The 14911-nt window shown below is 45.3% G+C and overlaps 1 protein-coding gene across 1 annotated transcript in view; it reads right to left on the minus strand.

Moving 5' to 3' along the window:
* Positions 1-3307: 3307 nt before the first annotated feature.
* The window catches only part of Bzw2 (basic leucine zipper and W2 domains 2), a 61258-nt gene continuing 49654 nt past the window's right edge, over positions 3308-14911 (minus strand). The window contains exons 9-12 of the mRNA XM_052738345.1: positions 13604-13750; positions 12427-12565; positions 4231-4353; positions 3308-3746 (exon numbers count right to left, since the gene is read on the minus strand). Of these exons, the coding sequence (XP_052594305.1) occupies positions 3718-3746; positions 4231-4353; positions 12427-12565; positions 13604-13750 (438 nt within the window). The 3' untranslated portion in view covers positions 3308-3717. The remainder of the gene's footprint in view (positions 3747-4230; positions 4354-12426; positions 12566-13603; positions 13751-14911) is intronic.

A 14911-nucleotide genomic window follows, 5' to 3' on the forward strand; every position in this document is an offset into this window, starting at 1 on the left:
ATCAGGCTGGCCTTGAACTCACAGAGATCTGCCTGGCTCTGCCTCTGGAGCCCTGGGTGGCATGTGCCACCACTGCCCAGCAACAAGGCTTTAGCTTAAGGCTTTCATGAAGTTCTTGCTATTGGAGTATGTGCCTTCATCCTTATGTGGCTCAAAATTACCATCAGCTTTGGGAAAATGTTAAGTCACTTTCCATATTTGTTATAGGCTAGAAAAGAAAAATTTCAGGTGTTTCTCAAATATAAGTGCTGCATGTCCTTCTCCTTTATTTATTTAGCTTTTATGGCAGGGCCCTGTTCATGCTAAGCAATACCCCAGACCAAATGAGCTAGGGATTTTTTTTTTAACTTTTGCTTGAACTGTACAGTTATTCTCAGTATAAAAAACAAAAGAAGCATAGATGTGGGATGGTACAGTTGGGATATCTTGGTCATTGGTCACCAGCCCTCAGTTAACTGCCCATTTTCTGTTTGGCTACTTTAGGAACAGGGAGAGTCAAATACACTGCAATTCAATGACCTTCAGTTTTTACTTATGCTCCCTTAAAATGAAGAGAAAACTTCCTTAAATATTGATAAAATTAAATGTGAAATATTGAATATGAAATGTATAAAAGTCAACATAAAATATTCTGTGGTAAATAGAATGTAATGTGTAATATTTTATCTTTGATATATTCAAAATGTTGTTTTAAATCCATGTATTAGAAGATTTAATTTACTGTTTATGAAGCATGATTGCTGTGTATCCTAGCTAGCAATAAACACTTGTCAAATTAGTGAACCAAATTTTATTATTATTATTATTATTATTATTATGAGTTACCTTTCCTTTCCATACAGCCCAGGCTGGCCTCAAATTCGCAATTCTCCTGCCTACACTTTTGAATGCTGAGATTAGTGTGTGCCACTACACTGTTTTAAAGTTAAAGATTTTTTTTTAACTAAAACAAACACATCAATTGGGTGGTGGTGGCACACCCCTTTAGTACCAGCACTTGGGAGGCAGAGGCAGGCAGATCTCTGCAAATTTGAGGCCAGCCACGTTTACAGGGTGAGTTCAAGGACAGCTGGGTCGGTTAGAGAAACTCTGTCTCAAAAAACAAACACATCAATACAGGCTCTATGATGTGACTACCATTTAATTTCACACCTTTCTTATGTAGGCGGGGAGGAAACAAAATAATAGAGACTTCTGTAAACTGATGGTGGTACTTTCTTCCTTGCCTTTTTTTTTTTCTCTCAAAGGACTATCTTCTAAAAATATCAGATTCTAGGGCAAGATGGCTCAGTGAGTACACCTGCCATCAAGTCCATGACCTAATTCAATGCCTGGGACCCACATCTGTGAAGGCAGGGCACTGACTGCTGCCAAGCTGGCCTCTGACCTCTATATGAGCATGATGGGCACGTGTGTGCAGGCACACACATACACACCCACTAAATAAATGTAATAAAAAAAAGAATATCACAGGAATGGAGAGAGGACTGATTACTCAAGAGACTGACTGGGGTTCAGTTCAAGCACCCACATGGTGACTCACAAGTGTCCATGATTCCAGTTGCAGGAGTCTGACAGCTTCTGCCCTGCGTGGGCAATGTGTACGTGTAATGCATAAGCACACAGGCAGGTGAAACACCCATGTAAATGAAAACCCAAGGAACATCACGTTAGAGGAGTAATTTCTCCAAGGCATTTATTATGGTTGGCTTTAATGTCAACTTGCCACCAATCAAAATCTTGAAGAGTCCTAACCGATGTAGGAAGCCCCGCCCCAAATGTGGGTGGCACCTTCCGGTAGGAACGCAGGTTTAAAAAGGCTGTTAAACTGATTTGTACCATCATTGCTGAAGATTCCTTTGCTTACAGACCAGCGTTTCTCCAGGGAATTCTGGGTTTCAGCACAGGGAAGTGCAGAGGCACCCACCTGTGGACTAAGTGACCACTGGTCACCCCTCAGTGAGACAGTTTTTCTGGAACCACTCCAGCTCTTGACAACCCAGCCTCGTGGACTCAACATCTCAAGTGTGATTTGGCCCTGGATACTATTTAAACATTTACGAAATTATGATTCTCTATGTATTTCCATTCCCTTGGTTCTGTTCCTCTAGAAGACCTGACTGAAACAGCAGTGAATACACTGCCTTGACCCAACAGGTATAAAAACTTCTTACCCTGACCTTGGGGAGTGTTATTTAGCCACACGCCCCGTTTTGTTTCAACTTTTGCCTTCTTGAACCTTTCCATTGCCCTGACAGCAAAATTACTTCATGTAGCTCAAGAGTAAAGGCTACAAAGTTTCCCAAATGGTCAGGTTTATTACATTGTTACCATTGAGAACAGGCTCCTCAGAGAATAAAATCACCTGAATATATATAAATACAAACAGACCCTTTAACACGTACACTTTAAGCTCTTAGCAAGGAAAATACAAGTAGCATGGAACTATATATTTCCATATTCAACAACTGTTAGTAACTTTTGAGATGTCACTGGTAGCAAACACACACATTTGGGTTAATGTCCATTTCACCGTGAAGACCACCTAAAGAACAGAGTAAGTCCCCTGCCCCCTAAATTTTCTGAAACATGGTCTTACACTCTAGTCCAGGCTAGCCTGTAAGCTCATTATGTAGCCCAAGCTAGCCTCCACCTTGCAGCAACCCTTCTGCCTTAGCCCCCGAAATGCTGGGGTTATAGGTCTGATTTACCATGTCCAAACACAGCAGTTTTTATAGCTAAGAAATTTAGCCATTTAAAAATATTTGGATTGGAAAAAATTATGACACTTGTATTAGAAAGTAATGTAAAGAAATAAAAAGTGCTTGCCAGGTTCCAAACCCGAAGCCTGAGTTAGATCCCAGGGAAGAGAAGGGAAGTTCTCTGACCTCCACGCCCAGGCCTGCTCTCACACACTGTGGTCGTTTGAAAAAGGCCCCCATGGGGAGTGGCACCATTAGGAGGTGTGGCTTTGTTGGAGGAAGTGTGTCACTGGGGGCGGGCTTTGAGGTCTCAGATGCTCAAGCCAGGCCCAGTGTGGCGTTCTCTCTTCCTGCGGCCTTCAGATCCCGTCATATAACTCTCAGCTCCTTCTCCAGCACCATGTCTGCCCGCACACCACAACGCGTTCCACCATGATGATAATGGACGAAACCTCTGAACTGTAAGCCAGCCCCAACTAAATGTTTTCCTTTATAAGAGTAGCTGTGGTCATGGTGTCTCTTCACAGCAACAGAAACTCTAACAAGATACAGCCCCACCGCACACTACACTAGTAAATAAAAAGAGCTCTGAGAATATACGCAAGGGTTTTTAAAAAGCCATTTATTTAAAAAACTGGTTTGTCAAATCACATACACGAGCAGAGGGAACAGCTATGGAGGTGGCCCTGTGACACAGACTCCAGTGGGTGTCCCACGGCCTCTGGAAACAGCTGAAAAGGGGCCTGCTGAGTGAAGTTAAGCTTCAGGTTCCTACCCGGCCCCTTGCTGAATGGCTTTGATTAGCATACAGTGCGAGGTAGAGTCCCAAGTGTGTTAGCCGCTGCCTCAGGGCTCCGCTTAAACAAAACAGAAATGAAAACCCCTTCCCCTCCCAGTAGGGAGGCCTCGCTTATCATTTTTTTCCCCTTGGTGCAAACAGAAGCCAAGTTCCCCTCCCCACACGCTTCAGCGTTCCCAACCAAAAGTGTGGTGTTCGGCAGTGTGCTCCGGACAGTTAATTTTCTTCACCTTCTGATTCGGATTCTAAGAGACAAGAAAGAGAAAAATCAGGTGTTTTATCAGATTCCTTTACATGAGCTTCTAATGAGCATCCCAGAGCTGTGGTCAGCCCGGGACAGATTCACATGTATTAATTAGACAAAACAGTTCCACAGGAGGGCAGATGGAAACCTCCATGAGGTTTGTTTCCCAGCGAACTTCGGCCGTGTAATAACCCACGCAGCCCTGGGGAGTTTAAGCTCTGACTCTGAGACACGCTTTCATTCTGGCTTCTGTCTCCAGCAGGGCCCACATGTGGCCAAGCCGCACCACTTCATCCTCCTCATCTTCCACAAAGTGGATAACCTGAGTTCCTTTTTTTATATTTCTTTTTAAAAAAATTGTATTACGTTGCTTTTAGATGTAGGCGAAAGAAAATGCTTGTGTATGAAGACACATTAAGAATTTTAAGGAAAGCGAGGGGAGAGGACCTGGAAAAAAGTGGCCATCGGAGTTGTGAAGAAGTTACCTTCTTCTGCGTTTTGTAGCCACTCCACAAACTTCTTCATCTGGTCAAGAAAGACACTTTTGCCCTTGGCGGCATGAGCCTCCTTATACCACTTCAGGATCGCCTCCTCGCTCAGAACGTCAGCTGCAGTTGGAAAGCAAGGGTACCAAGTTACCACAGGAATGGCATGTTTAAAAAAGACTCTGCTGTGGGGGCGGTGCTGGAGAGCTGGCCGACGAGTGACGGGCACTTTCTGCACAACCATAAGGACGAGAGTTCAGATCCCAGCGTGGATCTGAGTCCAGACTATGCTCATAACCGCGGCTCCAAGGGTGTGTGTGTGTGTGTGTGTGTGTGTGTGTGTGTGTGTGTGTGTGTGCATGTGTGTGTACAGGAGGATTGCTGCAGCTTATAGCCCCAGCTCCAAGGGTCTGTGTGTGTGTGTGTGTGTCTCTGTGTGTGTGTGTCTCTGTGTGTGTGTGTGTGTACAGGTAGACTGGTGCGGCTTATAACCCTGGCTCCAAGGGTCTGTGTAGGGGGACAGGATTGCTGCAGCTTGTTGAATCCTACAGAGCCAATGAGAAAACATGAGCCTCTACTTCAGGGTAAAACGTGGTAGAGGACACCAGACTTCTTGTCTGTCTGTCTCTCTCTCCCCCCTCCCTCCCTCCAAGCTCATTTAAAACAGCACAGAGCCACACCCCACACCCTTACAATCAGCTCAGTTCTGTCGATAACAGCGATGGCATCATATCAGTCAGGATACAGTTCAAGCCACACAGGTCAGTACTGGGCTGAGGAAATCTTTCTTGCAAATGAATCAGCAATTCCAACGTTTTAGAAAACCATGTCCCGACAAGTTCTACCACATAATGATTAAGGTGCAACCTCAGCTATGAGGCACACACACGTGAGCCGAGGAGCAGGAAGCTGAAGAATCAGGAACAGCACCGAATGCTAAACTAGTCGGCCCACACAGGACCTGGTCTCGTAAAACGAGGAACAACCATATGGCTATTTGCCCTTCTATTTGATTTCCCTTTTGTTTGTTAAGGAGAAACAGCAACCAGAAAGATGAAGGTCGGATGCAAGGAAGATGGCGGCAGGCGGACAAAGACGAGCTGCAGGGGCAGGACCAGTAGGCAACCCCACCTTCCACACCACACGCTGCCATTAAATTACCACCGTGCTCCGGGATAACAGCCTGTGCCACAGTGCAGTCTCCCCGTCCACAGGAAGAGAAAGGCACAGCAAGACAACTGTAAATGGGCACCCCATGAAGTTATCACGCATGGTCATGAATTGAGGACACTTAAGGGCGGGGAAATATGAAAAAAACAAAACAAAACAAAACAAAACAGCCTACGTACTCTGCAGTGTCCTAAGGGTTGTCTTTTGGGATTGTGTCCCCCGTAAGAGTCTATTCCATTACACGTACTGATAAGTAGATGTGACATTGATGCATCATTCTAGCGACACATTTGCAATTAGAAAAGTTTTAAATCACTTACTATGGCATTCATTTAAAACATAGTACCATTTTCACAAGAAATGCATTTAGTTTTCCTTTCCTTTAAACAAACAAACAAGCTGGCTTTTGGAAAGGGCTCTTGGATTAAACTCAAGGAATGGGTAAATAAATGATTAAAAAAAAACACTCGGGAGGCAGAGGCAGGTGGATCTCTGTGAGTTCAAGGCCAGCCTGGGCTACAGAGTGAGTTCCAGGAAAGGCGCAAAGCTCCACAGAGAAGCCCTGTCTCCAAAAAACAAAAAACAAAATATGGGGAGGGGCACTGGAGAGATGGTTCAGTGGTTAAAAGCCCTGGCTGATCTTCCAGAGGACCCCGGTTCAATTCTCAGTACCCATGTGGCAGTTAACAATCACCTGTAACTCTAGCCCAGAAAAGAGAATGACCTCTTCTGGCTTCCACAGGAACTAGGCACACACGGTGCACAGACATATAGACAGAACACCCACACATATAAACGATGTGGCTGGTTCAGAACACAGGTGTTTGTTTCACTTTTTAAAGAATCATTTGATACCCTACATTTTGCAAAGGAAAGATGTCTGGATTTGTTCATTTATAAGTATAGGATACCCCGGTACATAATAGTCACAGCCCTATACAATTATTCTTATCCTCTAGCCTTTCTGTTGCTTCCAAAACCTCCACCAGACCAAGCCCATTTTTTGTAAAGGGACAGAACAGGGGGTTATGGTCCCAGGAAGTGACTTGTTGCTGTTCAAGACAGCTTTGCAGAGATTTGTCAAGAATACTAATTGGGGGTTTTAAGATCACTTGTAACTGGTACATTGTCTTTAAGACACTTGTGACTTAGACTTCAGAAACTCTTTTGATCACTCACCCCCGAGGACTGCAAGAATTTTCGGCACATATGTCCAGCCATATGCAGCTTTTGTCTCTCTCTCCAACTACTACTGTTATAAAATAGGTTGGTTATAAGACACAGCAAATACGGGTAATTGATAAAGATATAAATGGAAACGGCACTCGTTCCACACATTAATGAATGGGGATCATACATAATGAGCCAGACAACTGATGTCACCTGCTGCTCAGAGGCACTAGGCCTTCTGAAGGCAGAGCTCATGCTAGGGTTTGTCACCCCACAGAGGACAAAAGCAGCCATGCACATACTAAAATGTGTCAAAGACAGGGGTGGAAATGACACCAAAAGACTGGCAAAGCCACATCAAATATATCTACACACACACACACAAATATAAAACCACCCAACAGTACAATGGAGAGGTCTGAGAAGTTAAGAGTCTCATTTATAAGTCTTTAATCCCAGCACTCAGGAGGCAGAAGCAGGCAGATCTCTGAGTTCAAGGCCAGCCTGGCCTACAGAGCGAGTTCCAGGAAGGCCAGGGCTACACAGAGAAACTCTTTCTCGAAACAAACAAACAAACAGAACCCCATTTATTAATGAATATTTGTTTAAAGACCAAATTTCTAGCACCAGGGAATTATTACTAAAGAGCTAGATCCACAGCCTGGGACAGTTAGGCATACCTGGATGTCAAAAAGTTTAGGAGGGGCTGGAGAAATAAATAGCTCAATGCACAAGAGTGCACACCCCTTGCCCCTGCCCCAGGTCCTGTTGGTTCCCAGAACTTACAGGGATGATTCATGACCAACCACCTGGACTCCTCCACGGGAATCTGATGCCTCTGGCCCTGCAGGGCATCAGCATACACATATACCTGGTGTGGCACACACCTTTAATCCAGGCACTGGGGGCAGAGAGGCAGGTGGATCTCTGTGAGCTCAAGGCCAGCCCGGTCTGTGTAGTAAGTATTTTTCTGAGAGAACGTTTTACTCTCTAGCCCAGGCTAGCCTAGCTCAGGCTAGCCTTGCCTCCTCCTGCCTTTGCCATTTGTAGCTGGGATTACAGGCAAGAGACACCGGGCTTAGGTTTAAAAAAAGGAATTAATTCCTGAGGAATGAAGAAAGGGAGGGACATTTTTATCCTAAGCAAAAGTGGGATAGGGGTTTGTTAAAATTACAAGCGTTCCCTCAGACTAGATGATATATTTTCCTTCCATCTTGCAATTTTCACAAGTCGGGAACTCTTTTGTCTATGTGATTTCCAGCACTGAACAAGAGTAGCCATATAGCATGTGTTCATCACACAAACAGTAGACAAACCCAGGGATAGAACAGAGAGGCTGAGAACCATGGAGCTTTACAACATGTTATTATATAGTTAAGTCTAAAACTATACCACCAGAAACTTAAAAAACTCAGAATTATACATCGGGAGTGTCACATAAGGACACACGTCAGAAGATAATTTCCCCAAGAACGCTGGAAGTATTTCCCGAGAAGGTAGAATATTATTTTAAGGTGTGTTACTTTTGTTTATGTGGCATTTGTTTAACTGTGTGAAGATGTGTTACTGTGCCTGTGTAAAACACCCGATGGGCTAATAAAGAGCTGAATGGCCAATGGCGAGGCAGGAGGAAGGATAGGCGGGGCGGGCAGGTAGAGAGAATGTATAGAGGGAGAAATCTGGGAGAAAAGAGACCTAGGAGCCAGAGGAGGGGAGGAGGAACGAGAGAGAAGGAGGAGGACTCCAGGGGTCCAGCCACCCAGCCACCCAGCCACCCAGCCACCCAGCCACCCAGCCACGGAGAAAGAGTTAAGATTTACATAAGTTTTCCAGGACGTGCCTCCAGTTATGGAGGGACCCCCGGCTACAAGCCTGTAGCACGAGCACCTGTGGGGGATACTTTCCAACACTGTAGGGAATATGGTGAGACTCACGTGTTTTATTTCATTTGTTTATTTTTAGTTATTTCATTATTTATATGTATGAGTGTTTTGCCTGCATATAAGTCTGTTCACCATGTGGGTGCTGGGAATCAAATCCTGGTTCTCTGGAAGAACAGCCGCTGCTCTCAATTACTAAGACAGCCCTGCTTTCCCCTGGGACTCAGTTTTGTGGGGGTTTTTAGATTGTTTTGTTTGGTTTTTTGAGACAGGGTTTCTTTGTGTAGTTGTAGAGCCTGTCCTGGATCTCACCCTGTAGACCAGGCTGGCCTCAAACTCACAGAGATCCACCTCTGCCTCTGTCTCCCAAGTGCTGGGATTGAAGGCGTGCACCACCAAAAAAAGATGTACAGAAATAAGAGAACGGGAAAAGCCCAGAGGCAAAAGGTAGATGGGCTAATTTAAGTTAAGGAAAGCTGGCTAGAAACTAAGCCACACTAAGGCCGGGCATTCATAAGTAAGAATAAGCCTCTGTGTGATTTACTTGGGAGCTGGGTGGTGGACCCCCCCCCCCCCAAAAAAAGAGCAAAAACCTCCAACAACAGGTGTTCACTTATTTTTCTTAAGGAAAAAAAAAAAAAAAGACGACAAAAAGCTTCTCAGAAGCCAGAGGTGTGGGCCGCCTGGAGGTGACGTTACAGGACAGGCAGTTGTGAATGCATGGTGTGGTGCTGGGAAGCGAACTCAGGTCCTCAGCACTAACAGCTGATCCATCCCTCTAACACCTTAGTCTGCATTTCAGCAAGTTCTCCAGCCGAGTCTTACACCCACTGGAGCCGGGAAGGGAGAACATAAACCCACTGTTCACCTAGGCTTTCCGGCACGACACAAGCGCATCTGAGTCCTCAGGGAACAAATGAAGCCGTATCTCCTGCCGCACAAGCACCGGTTGTGCGGAGTAATCCAGTTAAAACAATAAACACGGTAACGTAGCAACGCTCTGAACGGTGGTGGGAACATCTGTTCTCCAGGGATTCCTTGTTCTCAAGAGGAAATGTACAATATTTTACCCAAGAAAATAGGCTGTAAGTATAAGTCTCAGGGAAAATTACAAAATTACCGAAAAATAATAATTTAACATCTCAGTGATTTATCTTTAGGTCCCTACTGAAAAAGTTTTCTGATTTCTGTTCACGTGATGCTGGGGCCCTTCCCGCCACAGGCAGGACTGACTTCCGTTATTTAGAGGCGTGAGTGAAAGGCTTACGGAAGAGCCGCCGCCTCTGCCTTTTATTTTCCGGCGATTTTATACTTTCAGGTCACTGTCCCTTGGCACCTGGGACTGGAAACTCGTAACTGAAGTAGTTTTAGTTCCTGTCATTGTCGCTCTGAGGAGCATAATGGGGAAGGACACTGGCATTGACAGGCACGGTGAAATCTGAAGGGCTTCAGCGGTTCATACCACTTACAGGCCATCAGTTCTGAATCTGAACCCCGCCCGTCTCCAAGAGAGTCATGTTTTGAATGCTTGTCCCCCATCTCGTGGTGCTATGACAGGCTGTGGAGCCTTGGGCAGGAGGGAGCGGGTGGCAGAAGTCAGTCACTGGGAGTGGGTCTCTGAGAGTTACACCCAGCCCCGGTACTTCCCATGAACAGCTCCGGCCACGTGCCTACTGTCATGGGTGGAAATCACGGAAACCATTTTCTCAAATGGATACTTCTTTCTACAAGCTGTTTGTCAGGGACCAGGTTAAAACAATACAAACTGATGTAACATAAACCGTGCCAATGCCATGCCCAGTAAAAAGTCCTTTCTTTTTTTCCTTCATTTTGTGTGAATTAAATAAAATAGGGGCTCTTATAGGGAAATTAACATTAAACTATGGTGCCTCGGATAGAAAAACTTCTGATAAGACTGTTCGATTACAGAGGTGGGGTGGGGAACGGTGTTGGGTCAGAAAGCAAATGTAGAACCCACTTACCCCCCTCAGCCTCTGCAGTCCCAGGTGAGCAGTGCTCTTCAGGTGGACTGCCAGCATAGCCTGAACGGTTTCCTTTTTAATCGTTTTCTGTAATGAGGGTTTTGCCTACAGGTGTGCACTCACAGCACATTCAGACACCACATCAGAAGAGGCTGCCGGCTCCCCTGAACGTCATTACGGATGGCGGTGAGTCAGCACGTGGGTGCTGGGAACTGAGCCCAGGTCCCCTACAAGATCAACAAGTGCTCCTAACCACTGAGCCACCTCTCCAGCTCCCAGGTTTGTCTTTTTAACATTCACTTTATACACGTGCATTGGTGTTGGGTCTGCATGTATGTCTGGGTGCCATGTGCATGCAGTGCTGGAAGGAGCCGAGAAGGAGTGCTGGTCCCCAGGGAACTGGGTTACAGACAGTTGTTAGTAACCACACGGGTGCTAGGATCGATTCTGGGTCCTCTGAAGAGCAGCCAGTGCTCTTGACTGTTGAGCCATCTCTCTAACCCCTCAGGTTTGGTTGGAAATGATATTAAGAAAATGCCCCAGAGGCCGGCCCACAGGCCACACTGGTGGGGGCATTATCTCAATTGAGATTCCCTTTTCCAAGTGACTCTAGCTGGGATTAAGTTGATAGAAAACTAACCAACACATTTGTTGTTCTGCAAACATAAAATATCACCCCAAAGGACTTGTAAGATATATTTGTATCAAGAATCTGGATGGTTGCTGGGTGGTGGTAGAGCACTCGGGAGGCAGAGGCAGGTGGATCTCTCTGTGAGTTTGAGGCCAGCCTGGTCCACAGAGTGAGATCCAGGAAAGGTCCCAAAGCTACACAGAGAAACCCTGTCTTGAAACACCAAAAAACAAAAACAACAACAACAACAAAAACCTGGATGGCCAATTAAAATTCACAGTGAAATACCACTAAGCAGTCAAAAAATACCTGTTACTCAACCATGTAAAAATGTTATAACAATAACTAAGTAGACAACTTTGGGGGGCAGGGATGAGAGATGCATCTGTACATCACCCTAACTAAACTCATTTGGTTAATGAGAAAAAAGACACGAAACGGGGCTGGCTGGGATAAAGGAGATCAGCAGGAGCTGGGGAATGGGGCGGGGGTGAGGGGGCCGGAGTGGGTAAAGGGGTGTATGTGAATATGATCAAAAGACAGCATATGTAAAGAACACAGTAGGCAATTTTAAGAACACAAAGGGAAAATAAACATTAAGCTTCTATTACCTTATCTTCGTGATATTATGCTACTTATGTATGTAATAACCTCTAATGAGCCTTTTGTAATGTTCAAAATGTACCTCCCAATTGCTCCCTCCCCGTCATTAAAACTACATCATCTAGCCCTAAAACAGCCCAGAATCACTTTTGTATGCTGTAGGTATGGAGACTGAGATCAGTTAGAGCATTTAACATTCATTTTTAGTGCTAGTTGTCATGGCAACCTAAACCTTATAAATACAGTGAAAAGACAGTAAATGTGAATTCTTAAAAATAGCCTTGCCTTGGAAAAACAGGAGAATGGCTGGGCCAAACAACCAAAATGTCAAGTGAAAGGCTAACTATTCCAATAATTTTCAAGTCAGGCTTATGGCACCGAAATGGGTCTGAACACAGTATATATAGCATTTTGATAATCACTGTTATTAGAGCTAATTGTTACAATTCAGAAGCAGACCCAATTATCTTATATAATTACATTTGTTCACTATAGCCAAGAAACAACCAGTTCATGCCCAGTCTTCTGGCAGATTTGACCAGTAAGAAATGTTCAGGTGCCCAACTAGCAATGTTCCCAATGTAGTGCACACGGGTGCATGCCTTCTCTCTTTCTGTGATGCGGCCAACTCCCCAAATGCTCAGCAGTTAGCATCTCTGGTGTTCCTCCGTAAGGACAGGCTTGTGATCTCTGCCTTACCCAGCTCTGCTCTCAGGGCTTCTGCAAAGCACTGAGGCACAGTGACTGGACATGAGAATACCTTTATAGAAGAGAACCACGATCTTCTGGAAGGCTTTCATGAAGTGGATGTTGTCGTAGCAGTATTCCTGAACCTTCTGCAGGAGGACAAGCTCTGACTGGCCTTGGGAGCTGAATACAGCCAGCAGGGGAGCGTATTGCTGGAAGAGAGCGGAGGGGAAAGGTGTGACCTGGGGCCAGCACTGTCAGAATCTCAGCACCATGGAGGTTCATTTCCGGGTTGTTGTTATGGCCAATCAAAGCGAATTGTATAGCAGTGTTTCTCCCTAGATTCTTCTCACTGTACCCACTAAAGAGACCAAATGAGACTCTGCCTATACTGCGGGCAACTGCAGAACCCACTGTGTATGCTGGACACTGTGGAAGTGGGATCGCATCCTCCAGGCCATGGCGCAGCCTCCCTCTGCAGTTAGGAGGGTGGGAGTCTACTTCCTGATGTCCCAGGCATCAAAAGCCACCTGGAGGGTCTTTCTGTTGTTCCCACACCCGCACTGTCTTTGGTTGCTTTCTCTAAGACCTACTCATCCCCTTTCAGGAGACTCCCCATCACTGCTGCTGGGACAGATGGCGCTCACTCCTCACGAACACTGGAGTCAGCATCTCTGGCCACCGAGTTCACAGTCTGTCCTTGACTTCCTAACAACTCCATACGCAAGATCTACGGTTCCCACTCACCTCAAGGCAAAGGCATGCTGATCTATACCTGGAAATATACAACTGACATCATCCATTTCTTCGCTAATTCTAATGTCTATTCATTGTTTACTCAAATAAAAGATTCGGGTATTTTTTTCATATAAACACAGTCAATAGTTAGCTCACATTTCTCTTCAATGTATGAACCTTAGGGTGACTCTGGATATTTCTGATGTTTTTAGTGAGAACCCACTTTGAGATGTTTCATGTTCTCATATTGGAGACATTTAAGGCAGTGGCAGATTTGAAAAGGAAAAATGTAGACAGGATACGTTTAATTTGGTTCTGGGGAATGCTTTTGTTTCTTATTGTCTGTGACAGGGCCTCTTGTAGCCCAGACAGGCCTTGAACTGATCTTCCTGCCTAGACCTTCTGAGTGTTGGGGTTGTAGGAATGTGGCCCCACACCCAGCTCTCTCTCTCAGACTCCCGGGAGGTGCAGCTGACCCACCACAGAGCTGGTTCCGATTTAAGACCCATTACCTTCAGGTGCTTGAGAGCTTGCTCTGCGACCAGCTCCTCCTTCTTGTTCCATTCAACAGCATTCATGATACAGGTCCACAGAAGCCCGATCACCGCTGTTTCCGGAAGATCGTTCCTTTTCATTTCCTCCTTGACATAAAGCACCACCTACATTTCATGGAGAGACAGTCAGTGAGCAACAGCATGCCAAATATAGACGCTGGGGTTATTCCTCTCACTGGCCTGGTCAATAAAAGGTTTGGGGCAGGGTAGGAAAAGCTGTGCTCAACTTCTCCACTCCTGATACACAGCCTCAAATGACAAAATGAAAGAAAACTGTAAGAACAATTTTTACCCCATAAACTTAGTTCTAGACAAAAGCTGGTAGGTGGCATGGACTAAGAGAAAGGCTTTGTTTTCTAGATAATAAGTATAGGGATGAACCCTGTGGGTTCAGTAGAGTAGGGTACGTGAATCTTCTTTAGGTTTAAAGAAGACAACAGGTCTGTGAATTTTTATCTCCATTTTTCTTTTTTTTTTTTGGTTTTTCGAGACAGGGTTTCTCTGTGTAGCTTTGCGCCTTTCCTGGATCTCGCGCTGTAGCCCAGGCTGGCCTCGAACTCACAGAGATCCGCCTGGCTCTGCCTCCCGAGTGCTGGGATTAAAGGCGTGCGCCACCACCGCCCGGTTTATCTCTATTTTTCAAAATTAAACTCCTTGATGGATATGTTATGGACGTGCAAAAATCCCTTCTCTATAATATATTCTCTGATGATTCCCATGCCCCATTCAGTGAAAAGTAAAGAAACTGTAAAGTACAAGGGCATCTCCTTCCTCTCTTTCCCGTCTTTCCAGACAGGGAAACTTGCTCCTTAGGTGAGGATGACTTTGGACTTCTATTCTTCCTCCTAACTGCTGAGACTGGACACCACACCTGGGTCATGAGGTGCTGGCCCCAAGGCTGATGCACGCCAAGCAAGCCACACCCCAAACTGTCATTTTCTTTCTTTGATTCATGTGCATCCAGCAACACCAGCAGGTTATCTCCCCTTTCAGATTAGGTATAAATATGGACACTCATTCTCAGTTCTGACATCTGGAATGCAGCTCTGCCTAACAATGTGTTTCATTCATACTCAAATGCTGTGCCTTTTTCTTTTTGAGATACAATCACAATTACAGGTAAGGTCTTAGAAGTGATTTAAAGCCATACAGTATTCTAGGTGTGCAACTCTGTAACTAGCAATACACCCCCTTTCCCTTCCCTTCTGTGAGAAGGTAATCGTTTTTCTTACTTCTGATCTGAACTTCGGAAACAGTGGGTTGAGT

The sequence above is a fragment of the Peromyscus californicus genome, unplaced genomic scaffold (assembly GCF_007827085.1).
Source record: "Peromyscus californicus insignis strain IS unplaced genomic scaffold, ASM782708v3 Scaffold_15__1_contigs__length_86483966, whole genome shotgun sequence".
NCBI lineage: Eukaryota > Metazoa > Chordata > Mammalia > Rodentia > Cricetidae > Peromyscus > Peromyscus californicus.